General features: G+C 37.8%; 1 protein-coding gene across 1 annotated transcript; it reads right to left on the bottom strand.

The window, feature by feature from the left end:
• Positions 1-486: 486 nt before the first annotated feature.
• SLITRK1 (SLIT and NTRK like family member 1) lies at positions 487-5799 on the bottom strand. Its single transcript, XM_012445373.2, has one exon. It carries the CDS (start codon positions 4789-4791, stop codon positions 2701-2703), a length of 2091 nt encoding a protein of 696 aa, XP_012300796.1. The 5' UTR covers positions 4792-5799; the 3' UTR covers positions 487-2700.
• Between the last annotated feature and the right edge of the window lie 11363 nt (positions 5800-17162).

Raw genomic sequence — 17162 nt, 5'->3', positions numbered from 1 at the left:
TGAAGCTACTATTTAAAAATAATTTTACTCCTTTAATCTTGGTTTCTATATTGTAATTTCTTTTTAATTAAAATGAAGAAAAGTTCTTGCCTCTATGCACACCTCCTATGCAAAGTTCTAGTTTCCTGACCCAGATTAGTCATGTATCAGTTTCAAAATTACTAACATACCTCACTAGATATCTGTCATTAAATATCACCTTCTACCAGAGATGTTGTTCCTACATCTGTCATTTTTTTCTTCTCTTTCTAAAGGTCACAACATTGTCAAATGTATGCCTCTTCTCCCCCAATTTTTCCATCACAAATCTGTCAATTGCTCAAGAACCCAGTTGTACTTTCTGTAAAAAAAAAAGCCATCCTGTGAGAAATTAATAAAAAAAAATCCATAATAACAAAGGAGATTAGGTTGCAGGTTTACTGTCATGAAATGCAGTCCACAAACAAAAGAATCAAGAGAGAAAATGATGAATGGCCTTAGGAATAGTCATGGTTTATAATAAAGATTTTATTTAAAAAGTGTTAAAATAAATAATACATATTCCAGAACATCACTGTTCTGGGAAATCACTTCCCTTTAGAATATGAGTTCTAGATGGTAAATCAACTTACAACTGCTCTGGGATCTTTCATTAGCTGATTTATAATCCTATATTAAAAACAAAATCTATGGTCTGCAGTCTTTTGACATATTTCTCAAGGGTGGATATGTGGTGGAATGCAGACTCCATCAATATGTGTGGTTTTGTTTGCTTTTTGTAGCTTAACTGCTGTTTAGAAATCCCAGAGGAATATGATTGAGGCCAGAGTTACATTGGTTCATAAAATTCAAACAGTTCAATGCTGTTTTTGTAAATTGCTGGGCCACAACCAGAAATCCGGATGATGGGAGAGAAACACTTCTTTAGGATAATGATTAATTTACATAAAGATGAGTGCATTAACAAATTTCAATATGCAGTTGCTGGGGCGGGGAAGGTGGGTGGGCACTAATTAGTTTTACCGTTTTCAGCAGATGTTGAATTCAAAATGCTAGCAGCATCTCAAATGCCAGTTATTAGGTCTGTCTCTCATTGAAGAGTGCTGACCAATGAAATCTCCACTCTGTTTAATGAGACCGATCTAGGCAGAGTCAATTAAGTCAAATCTCTCCTAACATCCTTAATATGTCTGCAGTGTGGGCAGCACCAACAAAAGCAGCAGAGAGGGATTTCCAGTATTAATAAAGGGATTCACAGCCGCATTTGGAGAGGGGAAAAAACGAAGGGGTGTGTTGGGGCAAGACCTTTATGGACTGGGCAAAGCCTGTAAAGTCTGAGTCAAGGTGGGGGTGGGGCTAGGGATGGGGGCAGGGGAAGAGGAGCTACTTAAAGGGTAAAAAGCTAAGTAAGGCGATTAGAGAAAGAGCCTTAATGTAGCTCAGGAAGGGATCTACCCCCAACCGTTTCCCTCCACTGTCTCTTCCACCGCAAATCCAATTTACCAGTTGCAAATATGAAGCTGGAAAAATGTAAGGACCCAGAGTTGAAAACATTTTCACTTTAATACTGAAAAAATATGCCATTATAAAATCCTCAAATAGAATTAGTAAGTTTCACGTGCTTCCTCGGTTCTTTTTTCCTACTTTATAAGTAAGATTTATACCAGCACAGAATTGCTACCATAGGATTGCAGCCTAAGCACTAGAGTGACATTAATTGGTCATGCTTAACTGCCTCAAAATCATTTTTTAAATAATTACACTGATACTATAATAGAAATCATGGGTACTTATTTTACATTCAGATGGAAGGCATTATTGGATGTGTATTTTAAAAAGTCCCCCTCAAAAAATAAAATAAAATAAAACATCACCATCAAAATAAAAGAACCCAAAACAACCCCTAAAAACTTCCCTCAACAAAATACATTGTTAACTCATAAAATGGACTGATGACTAGCCATGCAAATGTCTTAAATAAAACCTTTACATTTTTTTTTTCACAGTAAACGTATGCTCTGAACTGCCTACCGATCACAAATAATGGCAAAATGGCACTTTCTGATTATACTGTATTTTGTTTATAGAAAGTTTGATACGATGGAACTTATCAGGTAAGAGGGTGGGTGCTGTGAAGGAGATGATGTCTCCAGTCGCGGGGGCGGGCAGAGTCCCTGGAGCGCGTGGATTCCATGCGAGCCATGCAGCACTTTTTGTTTTTTGTCAGAAGTCAGAGTTACTTATTTACAATACATTCATGCCTTCGTGCAACTGCCCATCCCTGCGTAGCCAACAGGGAGCCATCACGGGGCTAATCCACGGGGGAAAAATAGATATCTATCTCTCTATATAGATGTGGATATATGTATATATGTATAGAACCGCGGCATCCAACCCCACAGGCCCCGGGGCCGAGGGCGAGGGCACTGTCAGTTCTTCCAGCAGGGTCCGTGCTGGGCTTTCTGTCAAAAGGGGCTCTCAGCAAAGAGCGAGCTGGCTGCGCTCTCCCAGCTCGCCACAGTCAGCTCTTTGTTTCCAGGAGGGAGCTAAGGAAGGGGTCAGCCCCTCTCGGTTGTGTGCGAGCTCACAGTTATTTATCTACTTATGCCCATCCAGGCTGAGGCGCGGAAATTGGGTACACGCCCCTCCAGTCCCCAGGGTGCCTGCAGCGGGGGAGGATGTATCGCCTTCCCTCTGCCCTCCCCTATCGGGGCTGGGGTCTTAGTCTGAGAGCGAGTGAGAGCCACAGTCATACACTCTGTGGGCCCCATCTGCATTGTAAGGCCCATTGTGCCAGTAGGAAGAGTCACAGACTGTCTGTAGGGAATTAATCTCGGACGCGGAGGAGTTGGCATCTCGTCTCTTGGACCGCTTTCGGTTCCTCAGGATAAACACGAGCATGCCCACCACGGTGAAGGCGGAGGTGACAAACACCAGCAGCAGTCCCGGGACCAACACCGAGATGGACACCCTGCTGGTGTCTAGGTAGGAGTTGGAGTGCGTCCCGGTCTCCGCCAACCCAGTGCTGTTTTTACTGTGCGAAGTTAACGTGGGCGAGATCCTAGCGTACAGCTGGGGGCAGATCTCGTCATTGGAGAGGAGCATGAAATCCTTTCTAAAGAAGTTCACTGGCGTCTCACACTTGAGGTCGCTCATCAGCACTTCGGAACCCAGGCGTTCTGCCCATTGCTTGAAAGGCACAATGGTGCAGGAGCACTCCCAGGGGTTTCCGTGGAGGTCTATCTGGATGATGGAGGTTAACTGGTCCAGCACCCCTGCCACCGGGAGGTACATGAAGTAATTGTTGTGCAGGCTGAGTTTAGAGAGCGAGACCCCAGCGAACACGTCCACGGGCAGGGACCTCAGCAGGTTGTTGTTGAGAATGAGGATCCTCAGTTTGGGCATGGCATTGAAAGTGCCCGGGAGGATGAGCTGGATCGCGTTGTACTCCACGTTCAGGTACTCTAGGTTCTGCAGCCCCGCGAATTTCTCCCGGGACAGCGTGTCCAGGTAATTGCTATCCATGTACAGCCACCTGAGGTCCATAAGGTTCTTGAAAGTGTTGTTCTCTACGGTAGCGATGTTATTGTTGCCCAGATCCAACAGAATGAGGTTCTTGTAATCCACAAAGTGCGATTTTCGGATGCTGTGGATCTTGTTATCTCGTAGGAAAAGCTCCTGCACGTTGGAGAGCTTGGGCTTCAAATCAGCCAAGCTGCTCACGTTCCGGTTGTTGCAGTTCATCTTTAAACCTGACCCTGGAATGTGATCGCAGCTGCAGCCCCCAGGGCAGGGCAAACTGTTAGCTAAGGGTTTGTTTCTGGCGCTACCCGTCGCTATCGCTGCTGTGGGTCTGATTTTGATCTGCCAGTTGCCTGGGATCTTTGTACCTCCGTTTGGAGCAGACCCTGGGGTGGCATGATCCTCTTGCCCATTTGTCTTGAAAGGAGTTGGCAAGGGGCCAGGAGCAAAGGTCTCTTCTTGGGCAGGGGGCGCAGGGAGACTAGAATCCACTCGGTTTTTCAAAGGACATAAGTCCTGTTCGGTGGTTTCATTGAGGTCTTTACCCTGCAGTCTGGTGGGGGCTTCGCAGACCACTCGGCCGATCAGAGCATTCTTGGGAATGTTTTCCAGCCATTCTTTCAGGGAGAGCAGATCACAGGTGCAGTCCCAAGGGTTATCCTCTAACAGGATCTCCGCAATACCAGGGATTTGCTCCAAGACCTCCTCATAGGGCAGCGTTTTCAGCCTGTTACCCCGGAGGTCGAGGTGGGTGATGGGCACATACTGGAACACGTTGGCAGGTAGGGTGCTGATAAGATTGTCATTTAAAATGAGTACCTCCAGCTTGTTCAAGTCCTGGAAGGCCCCCGGGTCTATATCTCGTAATAAATTAAAATCAGCCTGGAGATATTCCAGATCGTCCAGCCCCAGAAAAGTCTGCTTTCGAAAAGACTTGATCTTGTTGTTGTTGATGTGCAGCCTTTTCACCAGCTGCAGCCCCAGAAAAGCCCCTGGAACAATTTCATGCAAGCCATTGTTTTCCATGTGCAAACTAACCGCATTATAAAAGTTAGCGAACTCATTAGGGAAAAGTCGAGTGAGGGAATTGCCATGCAGAAATAAATGGTAAAACTGGGAAGTCGGGGCAGTGAAACGCTGCAGACTTGTGAAGCCCTTTTTTTCACAGTCTACATGTAGGTCCCCTTCTATCTCATTGCAGGAACAGATCTTCTCTTTGCAAACGTCCCCTGTAACGTTTCCAGCGGCAAAACAAAGAGATGTCTCCAGCAACAGAATCCAAAGCAGCATTTTTAAAGCGAGCAATTCATTCCCGATCTCATCACAAAGTAACAGCGACCATCCTGCTCGCCACAGACACAATTCAAGTTCATTTAGTGCTCCAATGTCCGAACCCAGGAAAGGAGAAGAAAAGGGTTTGGGGGGGTGGGGGTGGATTCCTTCCTCCCTAACCCCCCCGCACTGCAATAGCCCAGACGCCAGTCAATAATTATATTCACAAACTATCCAGGCACGTAGTGCAAGGCAAGCGAAAAAAAAAAAGTAGGAAAAAACCCCCACTCCCCCACAACCCTTCAAAAATAACAGAAAAAGAAGTTAAATATATACATATAAATTAAAAGTACACCCTTACAGAATCTCATCTAGTGATCCTCACTGATCAGAAATGAAACAATGCTAGTAATTATAAGCAAGTGCATGTTAGAGAAACAAGCAGAAGGTTTGCAGCGTAGTACGGGCGCACCGCCTGTGCATGGCTGTGCGTCGGACTGACCTTGCCTCTCTGATTCAAAGCAGGGTTTTCCGCGGCGTCTGTTGTTGAGGCTGCTGGTGGAGTTCTTGCTGTGGTTGCGGGTTGCCCAGGTCCCCCCGAGGTGCTGTCCAGTCCCCCCGGTGCTGAAATCACGCCCGACCAAAGGACTCACGCTGCCCAGCCAATGGCGCTGGAAATTTTCCGCAATCGCTGCGTTTTGTGGTTGTCCATCCTTTTCCTTTCCTCCCCTTCGGTCCTCTTAAGCCTTTTTTTTTTTTTTTTTCCTGTGCTCTCGCTCTCGCTTACTAGCTCTTCTTTTCCTGTTCTCCTTCTCTTTCTTCTGCTCTTTCGGAATTACGTGGAGGGGGGCGGAGGGCGGGGGGCGAGTTGTCTGAGGGAGGAAGAGAGCGCGAGAATGAGGGGAGGGGGGCGGAGAAGAGAGTTGCTAAGAAGCTCTGCTCGTTCCAGCCTGGTGCACTCTGAAAGATCTGACACCCTCTGCTGATCTGCAGTAGCAAAAATCCATCTGGCTAGAGAATGCTGAAAGAAAAAAAAATCAATCCACGTACAGGGCAAGCGTTAAAAATGTGGGCACAAAAGGCTGACGATCTACATAGACGCTTATTTTAAATGGATTATTTGATTCTTTTTGCGTGCTGGAAACTTTACCCTTTCCTTTCCTTAACGAGCTCACAGCCCCCACTAGCTCCAGCATTCGGAAAGGAGTGCTTTTAAAACATTTATTTCCCAATGGCTTGAATAAAATTAGTGTCAGGGTGTCAAGCGAACAGCAATTTGAGGTAATTATACTGCACGCCATTTTCGTCGGTGCTTTAAATGCATTTCTTCCTTCTCTGCGGCACAGTGTTTTATGCTATTTGATGTATTTGAAACCTTTTTTTTTTTTTTTTGGTATGTTGAAAGTGGCTTTCGGAACATATATATTACATAATATTATAAATGAGTATGAATTTTTTGGTTCAAGGTATATAAATTAGGCATATACTTTTTAAAACTTGCAGAAATGTAGTCAATTTGATCTTTGAGAGTTAGGTTCTTTGATGATATTTCTTGAATATTATTTAACTCTGCAGAATGAAAACACAATGCATGCTTAAGTCTTTGATTCCAGTCCCAAAGCTTTAACTGAGAACCGGAAAAGAAGGGAGGGGACAGGGAAAAATCCCAAGATGATTTGTGAGTGCTGTTAAAAACCCACTGGCAGGCAGGCGCGCACACTATATGCACGCACGCACACACACGCGCGCGCACACACACCCCACTGACAAAGTTTCCACATCAGTTTGGACTAATTTAAATGTTTACAAGTAAATAACCAGTTGCATTTTGAAAGGAAGAGATAGAAATCTCTGGTCTCTAAAGCTCAGCGCGAACGCTATCTGCAGGTAGCCAGCAGATCCTCTTCTCGCAGATGCTTGTTGGGTCACTGGTGCCGGGGAAACACGAAGCTCAGGCTTTTTCCAGTGAAGGAAACACCAGATTCCAAACTTAGAGCTTATAAAAATCCAGTAATATCACCTTCTGGGAGGGAAGGTGAACATACTGCTTCTGTGAAGTCTGTTTTGCTGACTTTTCCTTTCAGAGTTGACACCTTTTCCATCAATACGTTTCAAAATATTTATAGATCATTTTAGGATTTGAAATTTTTAGATCTTTTAAATAGAATTACTGTTTGGTCCTTTCTCCACTAAAAGCAGAGAGGATATGTTTACACCACTTGCCTTTTTAATTAGATCTTTTGTAAGTTGGACAGCTGCTACAAGCCTGCTAATAATTTGTGCAAAAGAGCAAATGTTCAAAGAAGTGTGCATTTTGAGAAGGATGAGGGGTAAAAATTTGGGGGAAAGGACTGGGGTTGGGAAAATTTCCAAGGCTAGGGAAGGTGTAGAGATGTTTACAAGATTTTTTTTTTCTGGGTCAGTAGCTAATTTCTAGGTGGGTGGGGAAAATTTCCTATCTACATATAATGCTTTCATATGACAAAATATTTTTGTTGTAGTCCTCTGGTGAAATTCAGTAGAGGGAGGTGGGGATGAAGATAGCTCAGTTTGTGTGTGTATGTGCATGGATGTGTGTTTTCGTGTGTGTGCATGTGTGCACACTAGAGAGATCTTTTTTAGACTCCTGGTACACTTCTGAAATAATTCCGTTCTTATTTAATTTGACCCAGTACAATATGTAGAGAGTGAAAAAAAGACTTTAATCAATTTGAAACCATTATACTAAAGAAATGCTATGCAGTTTTGAACTGCAGATGTGGAGGAGTTCAACTGAAAGAAATAATATTTCTGTTTCTTCTTAAATAGGACTCAGGTCTAAAACATCTTGTTCCAAGAAACCACCCTGAGAAAGGAAGTCAGCCTTATGGTGTTTGTGATTGATAGGGGTAGGCAAAACTCTGGAGGAAAACAGAAAAATGCTGGCTGTTTAGAAAGAATAATGGGTGTTGAACAATGGGAACACATGGACACAGGGAGGGGAGCACTATACACTGGGGTCTGTTGAGGGGGAGTGGGGGGACAGCGGGGGGTGGGGAGTCAGGGAGAGATAGCATGGGGAGAAATGCCACATACAGGTGAAGGGGAGGAAGGCAGCAAATCACACCGCCACGTATGCACCTATGTAACAATCTTGCATGTTTTTCACATGTACCCCAAAACCTAAAATGCAATAAAATAAATGAAAAAAAAAAAGAAAGAATAATCTAAAATCCACACTTTTAACCTTAAAAGTTTACCTGTTTTTTCAACTTACAGAATATTATCTTTATGTGAGGAGACTCCAATAACATATTTAAGTTGATTTAAATGAATTTAGATAATCTACAGTTTATATTCATATTTCATTCTCCTCTTTACCCTTTAAACTCTGTATCTTTCTCTCATCCCCTATTTTTTCTTTCCTCTTATCACACCAATCACAACAGAAAATTTACAGTCAGGATACTCCTATTCAGATATCTTACAAAATTTTTCTAATTCTATCATTTTCAAATAATTTTTTATCTCTGCACTCTACGAAAAAAGTGTGGTAGTTCCCAGATGAGCAACTAGAGAAGAAAAGATTAATATTATACCTCCCATATGAAGATCTCCAATACAAACTTGCAAGCAAAATATAGAGGTACACATGTAAGTCTATTGAAACCATACACAACTTCAAAGCCTAACTATTCCAGTTTAACTAAACCTGAGAAGAAAATATTAATATTATACCTCCCATATGAAGATCTCCAATACAAACTTGCAAGCAAAATATAGAGGTACACATGTAAGTCTATTGAAACCATACACAACTTCAAAGCCTAACTATTCCAGTTTAACGGTAAGTTTATTGGTGAAGAATAAAAATATATGGGATTTATATGTCATCTAAACATTTCTAATACCTTAGGGGAATATTTCTTAGTCATGAATTCTTCTCAGAAGGGCTCTACACTATCTATTTGAGCTCAAGTGAACTCCTTCAGTTGCTTTGCCTCTCTTAACATATAATCTCAGTAGCTAAAGATAAAGGACATTCCAGATGATGATGATGATGATTGATAATATTTGCTCAGGGCTGTAGTTTAATTTCCTGGCTGTGCCCAGAAAGATTTCAATTGTGTCATTAAATGTTCACACATTTCTATTCTTCATCAAACAAGTTCTCTTCTGAAACAAGAAAAGGTGTATGTTTGCTGTTCAATAAAGAATTTTTCAGATTAAGAAGAAAGTTGTCAGTTAATTATCTTTTTTTCCCAAATGGCATCACATTTCCAGATATTTCCATACGTGCACTACATTTTAAAAATGAAATAGAATTCATAACATTTTTTATTAATTTTATTCAATCCTCACAATAACTTTAAAAATTACTGTTCTAATTTTTAACTGTAAAAGTAATAATTTTATTTAACAAATACAAAATTCTATATAGGTAGTCTATCTTTACTCTTCCCTTATCCACAATACCTTTTATTCCAGAAGTAACTATAGATAACTGGTTGGTAATAGTGAATTTGATCCTATTTTATAGATGTGGAAACTGAGACTGAATGACATTGAGTAATTTACCAAGATTAAACAGCATCTGTTGATTTTGTTACGGTAACAAATCTACAGACTCTTGAGCTAAGCTTTTAATTTACTAAGTCTTCCTTTGTTCTTAGTATAACGCCATTTATGACCCTAGTTAAGCTTTCTGTGGATCAGTTTCCTTACTAGTATATATTAGAGTTTGTGATGTTTTTGGTCCCTTCACATTCTTTTTTTCTGAATCCAAAGCACTTTAAAAATAATTTTACAACAGACCTAGTGTCTCTTGCCTCCCTTAGACTTCACATTTGGACTCAGGATAATTGTTACCATATTTAATATTTACTATAATTTGAAACAAATAGTGAATAGTACAACTGGTCCTGAGTTTAATCTACTACTGTCCTTTCCTACATTTCACAAGATAAAGGGGTTATTGAGTTTTTTTCTCTTTTTGAGATAATAATTGTAAACTATAAGACAGGGATATAATACAATTGTACCTATAAACAAATACGCTTAGAATGTAAGATTCTCACACAAATTTTCCTATCTGGTTTTTGTATATTATAAGTAATATTCTAGGAATTGGGTGTTAAGATAATTATCGTATTACATAATGTCTGAAGGCAAATCAAATACAATATTTTTACAATATTTCTTTTACAGTATATTGCTTTTTACAACTTAGCAAATTTTATTTCTCATCAAAGAAATAGCAATCTCAGTAGAACACATCAAAATACATGTACAGTTTTACCTTGCAGCTTAAAGTATCACTGTCCTATGTTATTTCACTTTATATTTTTTGTTACTTTGGGCCATAGGTTTGGCTATTTGGAGTGAAACTGAGTTTCTCATATAGTCTCATCTTTGTAACAAATCTTATATTGGACAAAATATAATTTTATATGTTTAGAAATTCTAATTTGTTATTCTTGTTATTTAATATGAATAAGGAAATCAAAGTTTTGCCAGTAAGAGTAATAATCTTAGCTATATATCACACTAATACTACATATACTACAAGTATATGAGGATATATATTTGCTTATTATATTAATTGGTGCTTAAGTATATACTTGTTGAGCACTCGTTCTATGCCTTTCTATATGTTCACAAGACCTTGCAGATAATGACACACAGAAGAAAAAGTCTGTGTTTCCTACAAAGTATGGATTATATTGTAAGATAATGAAATACATATTCGTTCTATAAGTTTTAGAACACACAGAAAGCAACAAAAAAGAAAATTGAAATCACAGAGATTATTACTATAAAACTATATATATACTTTTTAACATGCTTTTTGTACTTAAGATTTATTTGTGAAAATTTTTAATGTTACTAAACATCTATTATTTGAGACTTAATTCCTTGTATGACACAAAAAATTAATGGAACTTATTTTACCATTGGATATTCAGTTCTTTCTATAAGTTTTACTCTCCTAAATAATTAAGCAGAGAACCACCTTAAACACAAATCACTGTTAACATCATTATTTATTTTCTTATTTTAGGTTCCTGGAATTAGAATTCTTAGTCTGTTTTGTACTGTATATAATAGAATACCTAAAACTGAGTAATATATAAACAAAATAATTTATTTTCTACTGTTATGGAGGCTGAGGAGTTCATGGTCAAGGGGGATGCATCTGGTGAGGGCCTTCTTGCTGGCAGGAACTCTGAAGACTTCTGAGGCAATGTAGGTATATCATGTCCAGGGAACTGATGTGCTAGCTCAAGTCACCTTCTTATTAAGCCACTAGTCCCACTCCTGAGATAATCCATTACTCCATGAATGGATTAACTCATTCATGAGGGCAGAGCCCTCATGACCCAGTCAACTCTTAAAGGCCCCACCTCTCAGTACTGCCTCACTGCAGATAAAATTTCAACGTGAGTTTTAGAGGAGACAAATGTCCACAGTAAATTGCTATGTCAAAGGCTACAAAAAATATTAACACATTTTATATAAATTGACAAACTGCCTTCCCAAAATTTTTGGCGATTTACACTCCATCTGCAATAAATGAGATTTGCCATTTCCCTAAACCTCTGCCAATGCTAGTATTACTTAAAATATTTTCTGTTTTTGTTTTGTTTTGTTTTATTTTGTTTTTTTTTTGTTGTTGTTGTTTTGTTTTGTTTCTTGAGATGGAGTCTTGCCCTGTCATCCTGGCTGGAGAACAATGGTGTGATCTCCACTCACTACAACCTCCACCTCCTGGGCACCTCCCTTGTTCAAGTGATTCTCCTGCCTCAGCCTCCTGAGTAGCTGGGATTACAGGCACCCACCATCATACCCAGATAATTTTTGTATTTTTGTCGAGATGGGGTTTCACCACATTGGCCAGGCTGGTCCTGACCTCAGGTGATCCGCCCTCCTTGGCCTCCCAAAGTGTTGGGATTACAGGCATGCCACCACACCCTGCTAACATATTTTCAAGTCTGTTCAGTACCATTAAAGTGAAGCCAATGCTGATCCATTTACTTGAGCAAACACAGTTGAATTTCTGATTATTTATTGAGTACATTGTCTTTTTTATCTTTCTTCAATTTTTAAGACATATTTTTGTTTAATATCATTTCTGTGGATCATTTCCAGACAAAGCCAACTATGCATCTCGCTGCATTTCACCTTAAGGTATTCAACAGAAAAACTATTAAATTTTATGGTTTTTTTTTGTTTAAAAAAGTAATTTATTTGAAAGACTGAGTTGTTGATAAAGCACAACATTCTTGATGAGAGGGATCAGATTTTTTGTCTTTTAATATCTAACACCTAGCAGAGTACCAGGCACAAAATATGGTATGATGTACACTCCAGTAGTGAAATAAGGTAATATGTGAGTTAGTGATAAACTTTGTGGAACAGATCACAAGGGTAAAAAGGCTTAGAGGCAAGGTAAATTCACAAACCAGAGATTTGGGAAAGTGATGAGATCTATAATTATATAGGTAGATTTTAGGTTTCATGGGTTCTATGCATAATGTGCACTTCATATATTTTATCATGTATTATCATGCATATATTTATAATTTTTAATCTAGAAAATGAGATATACATTTTGTATATCCCAAAGAGTTACTACAGTACAATGCACCTGGTCAAGAACTAATACTTTATGATGATACTAATGATAAGAATGTATTCTTGTTTTTGTAAAAGGGAGTGGATTATAAAATTAACTCTTGTGAATATAAATAATTAAAAATCATGAATCTAAAGGCCCAGTCAGGTTAACTCTAGACTATTGTTGGATTTATAAAATGTATAAACATAAAAATATTATTCATTATTCTGTTAATACTTTCAGAGCTGTGACACAATCTTAAAGGGGCTAAATTGTCTTATTTTTCTTCCCTTAAAGACTTTTCTCTCTTTATTTCTCTTTCTATCCCATTGATTACATTATTATATTTGTTGCATTTATTACTGCATCTTTCTGGGACTTTTTTCAAACCAAAATTTGATGTGTTTCTTTGAGAGGGTTCATGTGATAAAGATGATCAGTGCTTTATTTAAAAATGTATTATACCCATATCCTGTTTCATCACTTTCCATGAAAGAAATATGTTAAAAATCATTTATTTATTTATTTATTACACAGACACAGGCACACACATGTGGACAAGATACACTCATATACACCACAAGCATTATATATCATATGCCTACTGTGTGCAAAAATGTAAAATGCAAAAACAGAATATACCTCTAAAGGTAGAATTGCATGCACTATTGCAGACCAGGTAGAGAGATACATTTAACAGAGGTGGATACATTTTAGTAATGGCCATTAAATCATATCATGTAAGTGACATGTGTGTAATTAGCTAATAAAAAGGGTCAACATCATCTTTTCAAAGATTTCTGTAAAAGCACCATATACTAGTAATTAATTTTGATATTAATATCATGGAAAATAGGAATCTTGGGAACATTTTGAATTATTCAAGTACAAAGGATAATGTGAGTAGGGTGACTGCATGCCTGTTTCCCCAGAAAAGTTTTAGTTTATGCTGGCTACTGTGGTAGTAAATATTGATAACACACAATTTTACTTTGTAAAGTTTCCACATTCATTCAATGAATTATTTGTATTGTATACCTAATAAGTATTATTTATGAAAGTAGAAAATATGTATTTCCTAATTAGTTGAAAATTAGCAGTTCTTACACTTATGACAATTATTAGGTTATGAAAAAGCATTACACATGAGCAGTTTCCTGGAACAGTGAAAATACAATAGACGTTGGTGTGAAACTCAGGAAGTCATAGTTTGATGTACACTTTTCATATGGGGCAATATTATCTCATTTCTAATATTGATGAATTTCTCATCTTTTAAGACTTCTTTGAAGCTAAACCGTATATACTATTATAAAAGATTAAAATATTCGTCATTTTTCCAGATCCCATGGTGGCTGGGGCAAACCAGATGTCTTGGCTTGGCCAACTGGATTCACATATTTGAATTTTGAAATGAGAACTGGTGACACTAGGGATGAGGAATAGAAGGACACGTTAAGTAGCGGTAGCAATGGCAGGAATGTGGAGTTTCCAGCCTAATAGTGGCAATGGTTTTCAGCATACTTGCTCTCAGGGTCCAGGACTGACGGAGGTGATGTTGCAATCTGGTTTACCACAGGTTAGAGCATTAGCAGCACCATTTCCAGCAGATAGATGCTATGGCATAATTTCAGCCAATTCTAATTAAAGTGCCATTTTTATTTCCTGTCCATCTACCCAACTTAGTTTTCTCTGGTCCTTCCAGAGATTCTGTGAGCTATCCAGTTTCCTTTTATAAAATGTCTTTTCTGATTGACTACATCAGAAAATCTGGCTGACTTAAAATGTGAGTAGGGGGGTGGGCATGGTGGCTTACGCCTGTAATCCCAACACTTTGGGAGGCTGAGGTGGGCAGATCATGAGATCATGAGTTCAAGACCAGCCTGACCAACATGGTGAAACCCTGTCTCTACTAAAAATACAAAAATTAGTTGGGTGTGGTGGCATATGCCTGTAATCCCAACTACTCTGGAGGCAGAGGTTGTAGTGAGCTGAGATCATGTCACTGCACTTCAGCCTGGGTGACAGAGTGAGACTCCATCTCAAAAAAACAAAACAAAACAAAACAAAACAAAACAAAACAAAACAAAATGTGAATAGGGTGACCATGCATGCCTGTTTTCCCAGAAAAGTTTTGTTTTATGCTGGTTGTGGCAGTAGTAAATATTGATAACACACAATTTTACTTTATGAAGTTTCCACATTCATACAATAAATTAATTACACTGTATACCTAACAATGAGGACATCTCTCTCTTTTGTAACATGTAAATGAATATGATATAAATAGTGTACTAGCTAGTATATTCTAGGTAATTTTAAAATAGGATTAAAAAACCTAAATTTTAAATTCACAGATTCTGATCATGCCTGTTTCTATAACATATTTGGACATGAATCATTCATGTTTGAAGCTATATAATTAACAGATTTCTTGCCTCAAAGTAGGTATAAGTTGGGCAGCATTTATATCTATGATAAGAATTAAAGAGCACAGCATATTTAACCTCTATTTGTGGTTGTTGTTGAAATAAGTGTTTATAACCTTCAATTAATATTAGACATGTAATTGATTCATTCATATTTTAAGGAGAACGGCTGGAAGCCAAGAAATGAAAAGAGAATGGAAAAATCGAGACAGACTTATGTATATATCCAGTTAAGGACTAGTTTTACAGTAAGTTGTAAGAGATTTAAGAATGTATGAAAACCCAATGCACTGCAAATAGCATAATATTCAATGACTTTTTATTAAACAATGTGTAACTCCTATTGTTAAAGTCTGTACATATTCTGAGAACTTATTTTCCTATCCATCAGAATGTAAGATGATCCAAACTACCCTTTTATAAATGGAAACTTCTTAAATTGAGTTTTCTCTTAGACTGAATTTTAGAGTTGGGAATTATTATGCTCAGAACAATTTGTAATTCAACATCTTTCTCATCACAGGGTTTATCCTGGAAGTTGAACTCACAATTCAAGAGGTAATTCTGCATGGGACACTCTGAAGGAAAGTATTGACAACTAATGTACCCACAAGAACCTCTTCTAACTTAAAAATTGCCACTGTCCCCACCAAATTCCATCCATCTTTTTTCGAATGCCAGCTTATTAAAGATATACAAAAAAGTAGGTAACTAGGGCTAAATCTGAGACCATGATGTTTCAGAGTTTTAGAATATTATTGTGAATACACAGCAGAAAACAAATTTAAATTTTGTAATTATATTTGAAAACTCAGAGCATCACTTTGAAGGTGGCATTGAGATTTATGGCTAGAAGTCAAGTTCAGTTTTAAGTTTAATGCCATTCAGTCTGTATCTGTGTCCCTGCAGCTAGGCTAGCAGGCTAGGTTCCTGTTCTTCTTGGACAGTCATCTCTATTACAGTCATTTATTTCTATTTTTAAATAGAGCTTGGTACATGGGTTTATCTGAAAAGTACAACACATACTCAGTTGCCAACTATTTCAAGCTGAAGTTCATAACTAAATCACAGTAAGGTATACTTTTCCTAGAATACTTTGCATTGTCCAAAGCCTTTCCCTTTAACATAGCTACAATGAAGCCTAGGATGTGAGTTTTTGCCTAGTAGCTGATTTGCATAAGTATGCACACATACCTGTATGTAAATGCACATATGTGTGTGTGTTCTGAAATACGGTTTTCTGTTTCAATGTGTTTGTTTCTTATTAGAATGATTATTTAAAATTGACTAAATCTTCTTTAGATTCATTTGTTTTTTCAATAAAATTGACATAGTAACTCATTTTTGAGAAAATAAGCTTCAGTGTATATGGATGATTTCTTTTCTTTGTCATTGCCTATGTAACATTCTCTGCCTATCCTATTTTTTTTACTCCCTTCAATCCATTTTCCAATGTGGCATAGCTTGAAATTCTCACTCTAAAAAAAAAATGCATTCACTAGCATGGAAATGTATCAGCATATAAATTTCAAATACAATGAAAACATGAATCATATCTTTAAAGCAAATTTACTAGTTGAATCGCTATGTTAAAAATAAATTGTGAAAACAGATACTAGATTTGCATTCTAAAACTCATAGAGTAACTTACTGCTTTCTTACATAAAGTTTTTGGTGTAATAGATTTTGATTGAAAAGGACAAATTTAGCGAAGTCTTATTTTAAATACAGTAGGTTTCTAAAAGGAATTGGGTAATTGTGCATAGCCATTGATTTTACATATCATTAGACTGACCTCATATTATTTTAACCTAGTTGCATTTAGTTAAATTGGTTATTTGTAATGTTTGTGACTTTTGCTTCTTAAATTGCTTATCAGCATATGACCTGCATAAAAATAATTGTTATTGAAGAATATCACTACCAGAAATTGCAAATATTGTCACTTTGATTTTAAAATTAAGTATAAATAAAAGAAACACAAAATAAATGTGTTTATTTGAAGAAATGTTTTAATATACTCTTCTACACTTTTTTAACTAAGTTAAATTTAAAATATTTTGATAATAATGCCCCCATGTTTTACTCCTGAAACTGAAAATGAATACATTAATGAAAACATTAAAAAACTGTAACTTTGCTCATATTTTTTATCGTTTATTTACTCTGACCAAAGTAATATAAAAATAATAGTGATAATTATATGTTTAACTTTTTTTTTTTTTGAGGTGGAGTCTCACTCTGTTGCCCAGGCTGGAGTGCAGTGCTGTGATCTCGGCCCACTACAATCTCCACCTTCCAGGTCCAGGCGATTCTCCCACCTAAGCTTCCCAAGAAGCTGGGATTATAGGTGCTACCCACCA

The sequence above is a fragment of the Aotus nancymaae genome, unplaced genomic scaffold (genome assembly GCF_030222135.1).
Source record: "Aotus nancymaae isolate 86718 unplaced genomic scaffold, 86718_ANA_hifiasm-v0.15.2.pri h1tg000048l, whole genome shotgun sequence".
NCBI lineage: Eukaryota > Metazoa > Chordata > Mammalia > Primates > Aotidae > Aotus > Aotus nancymaae.
The sequence above is the reverse complement of the archived record's forward strand: the minus strand, read 5'-3'. Positions and strand labels throughout refer to the sequence as shown.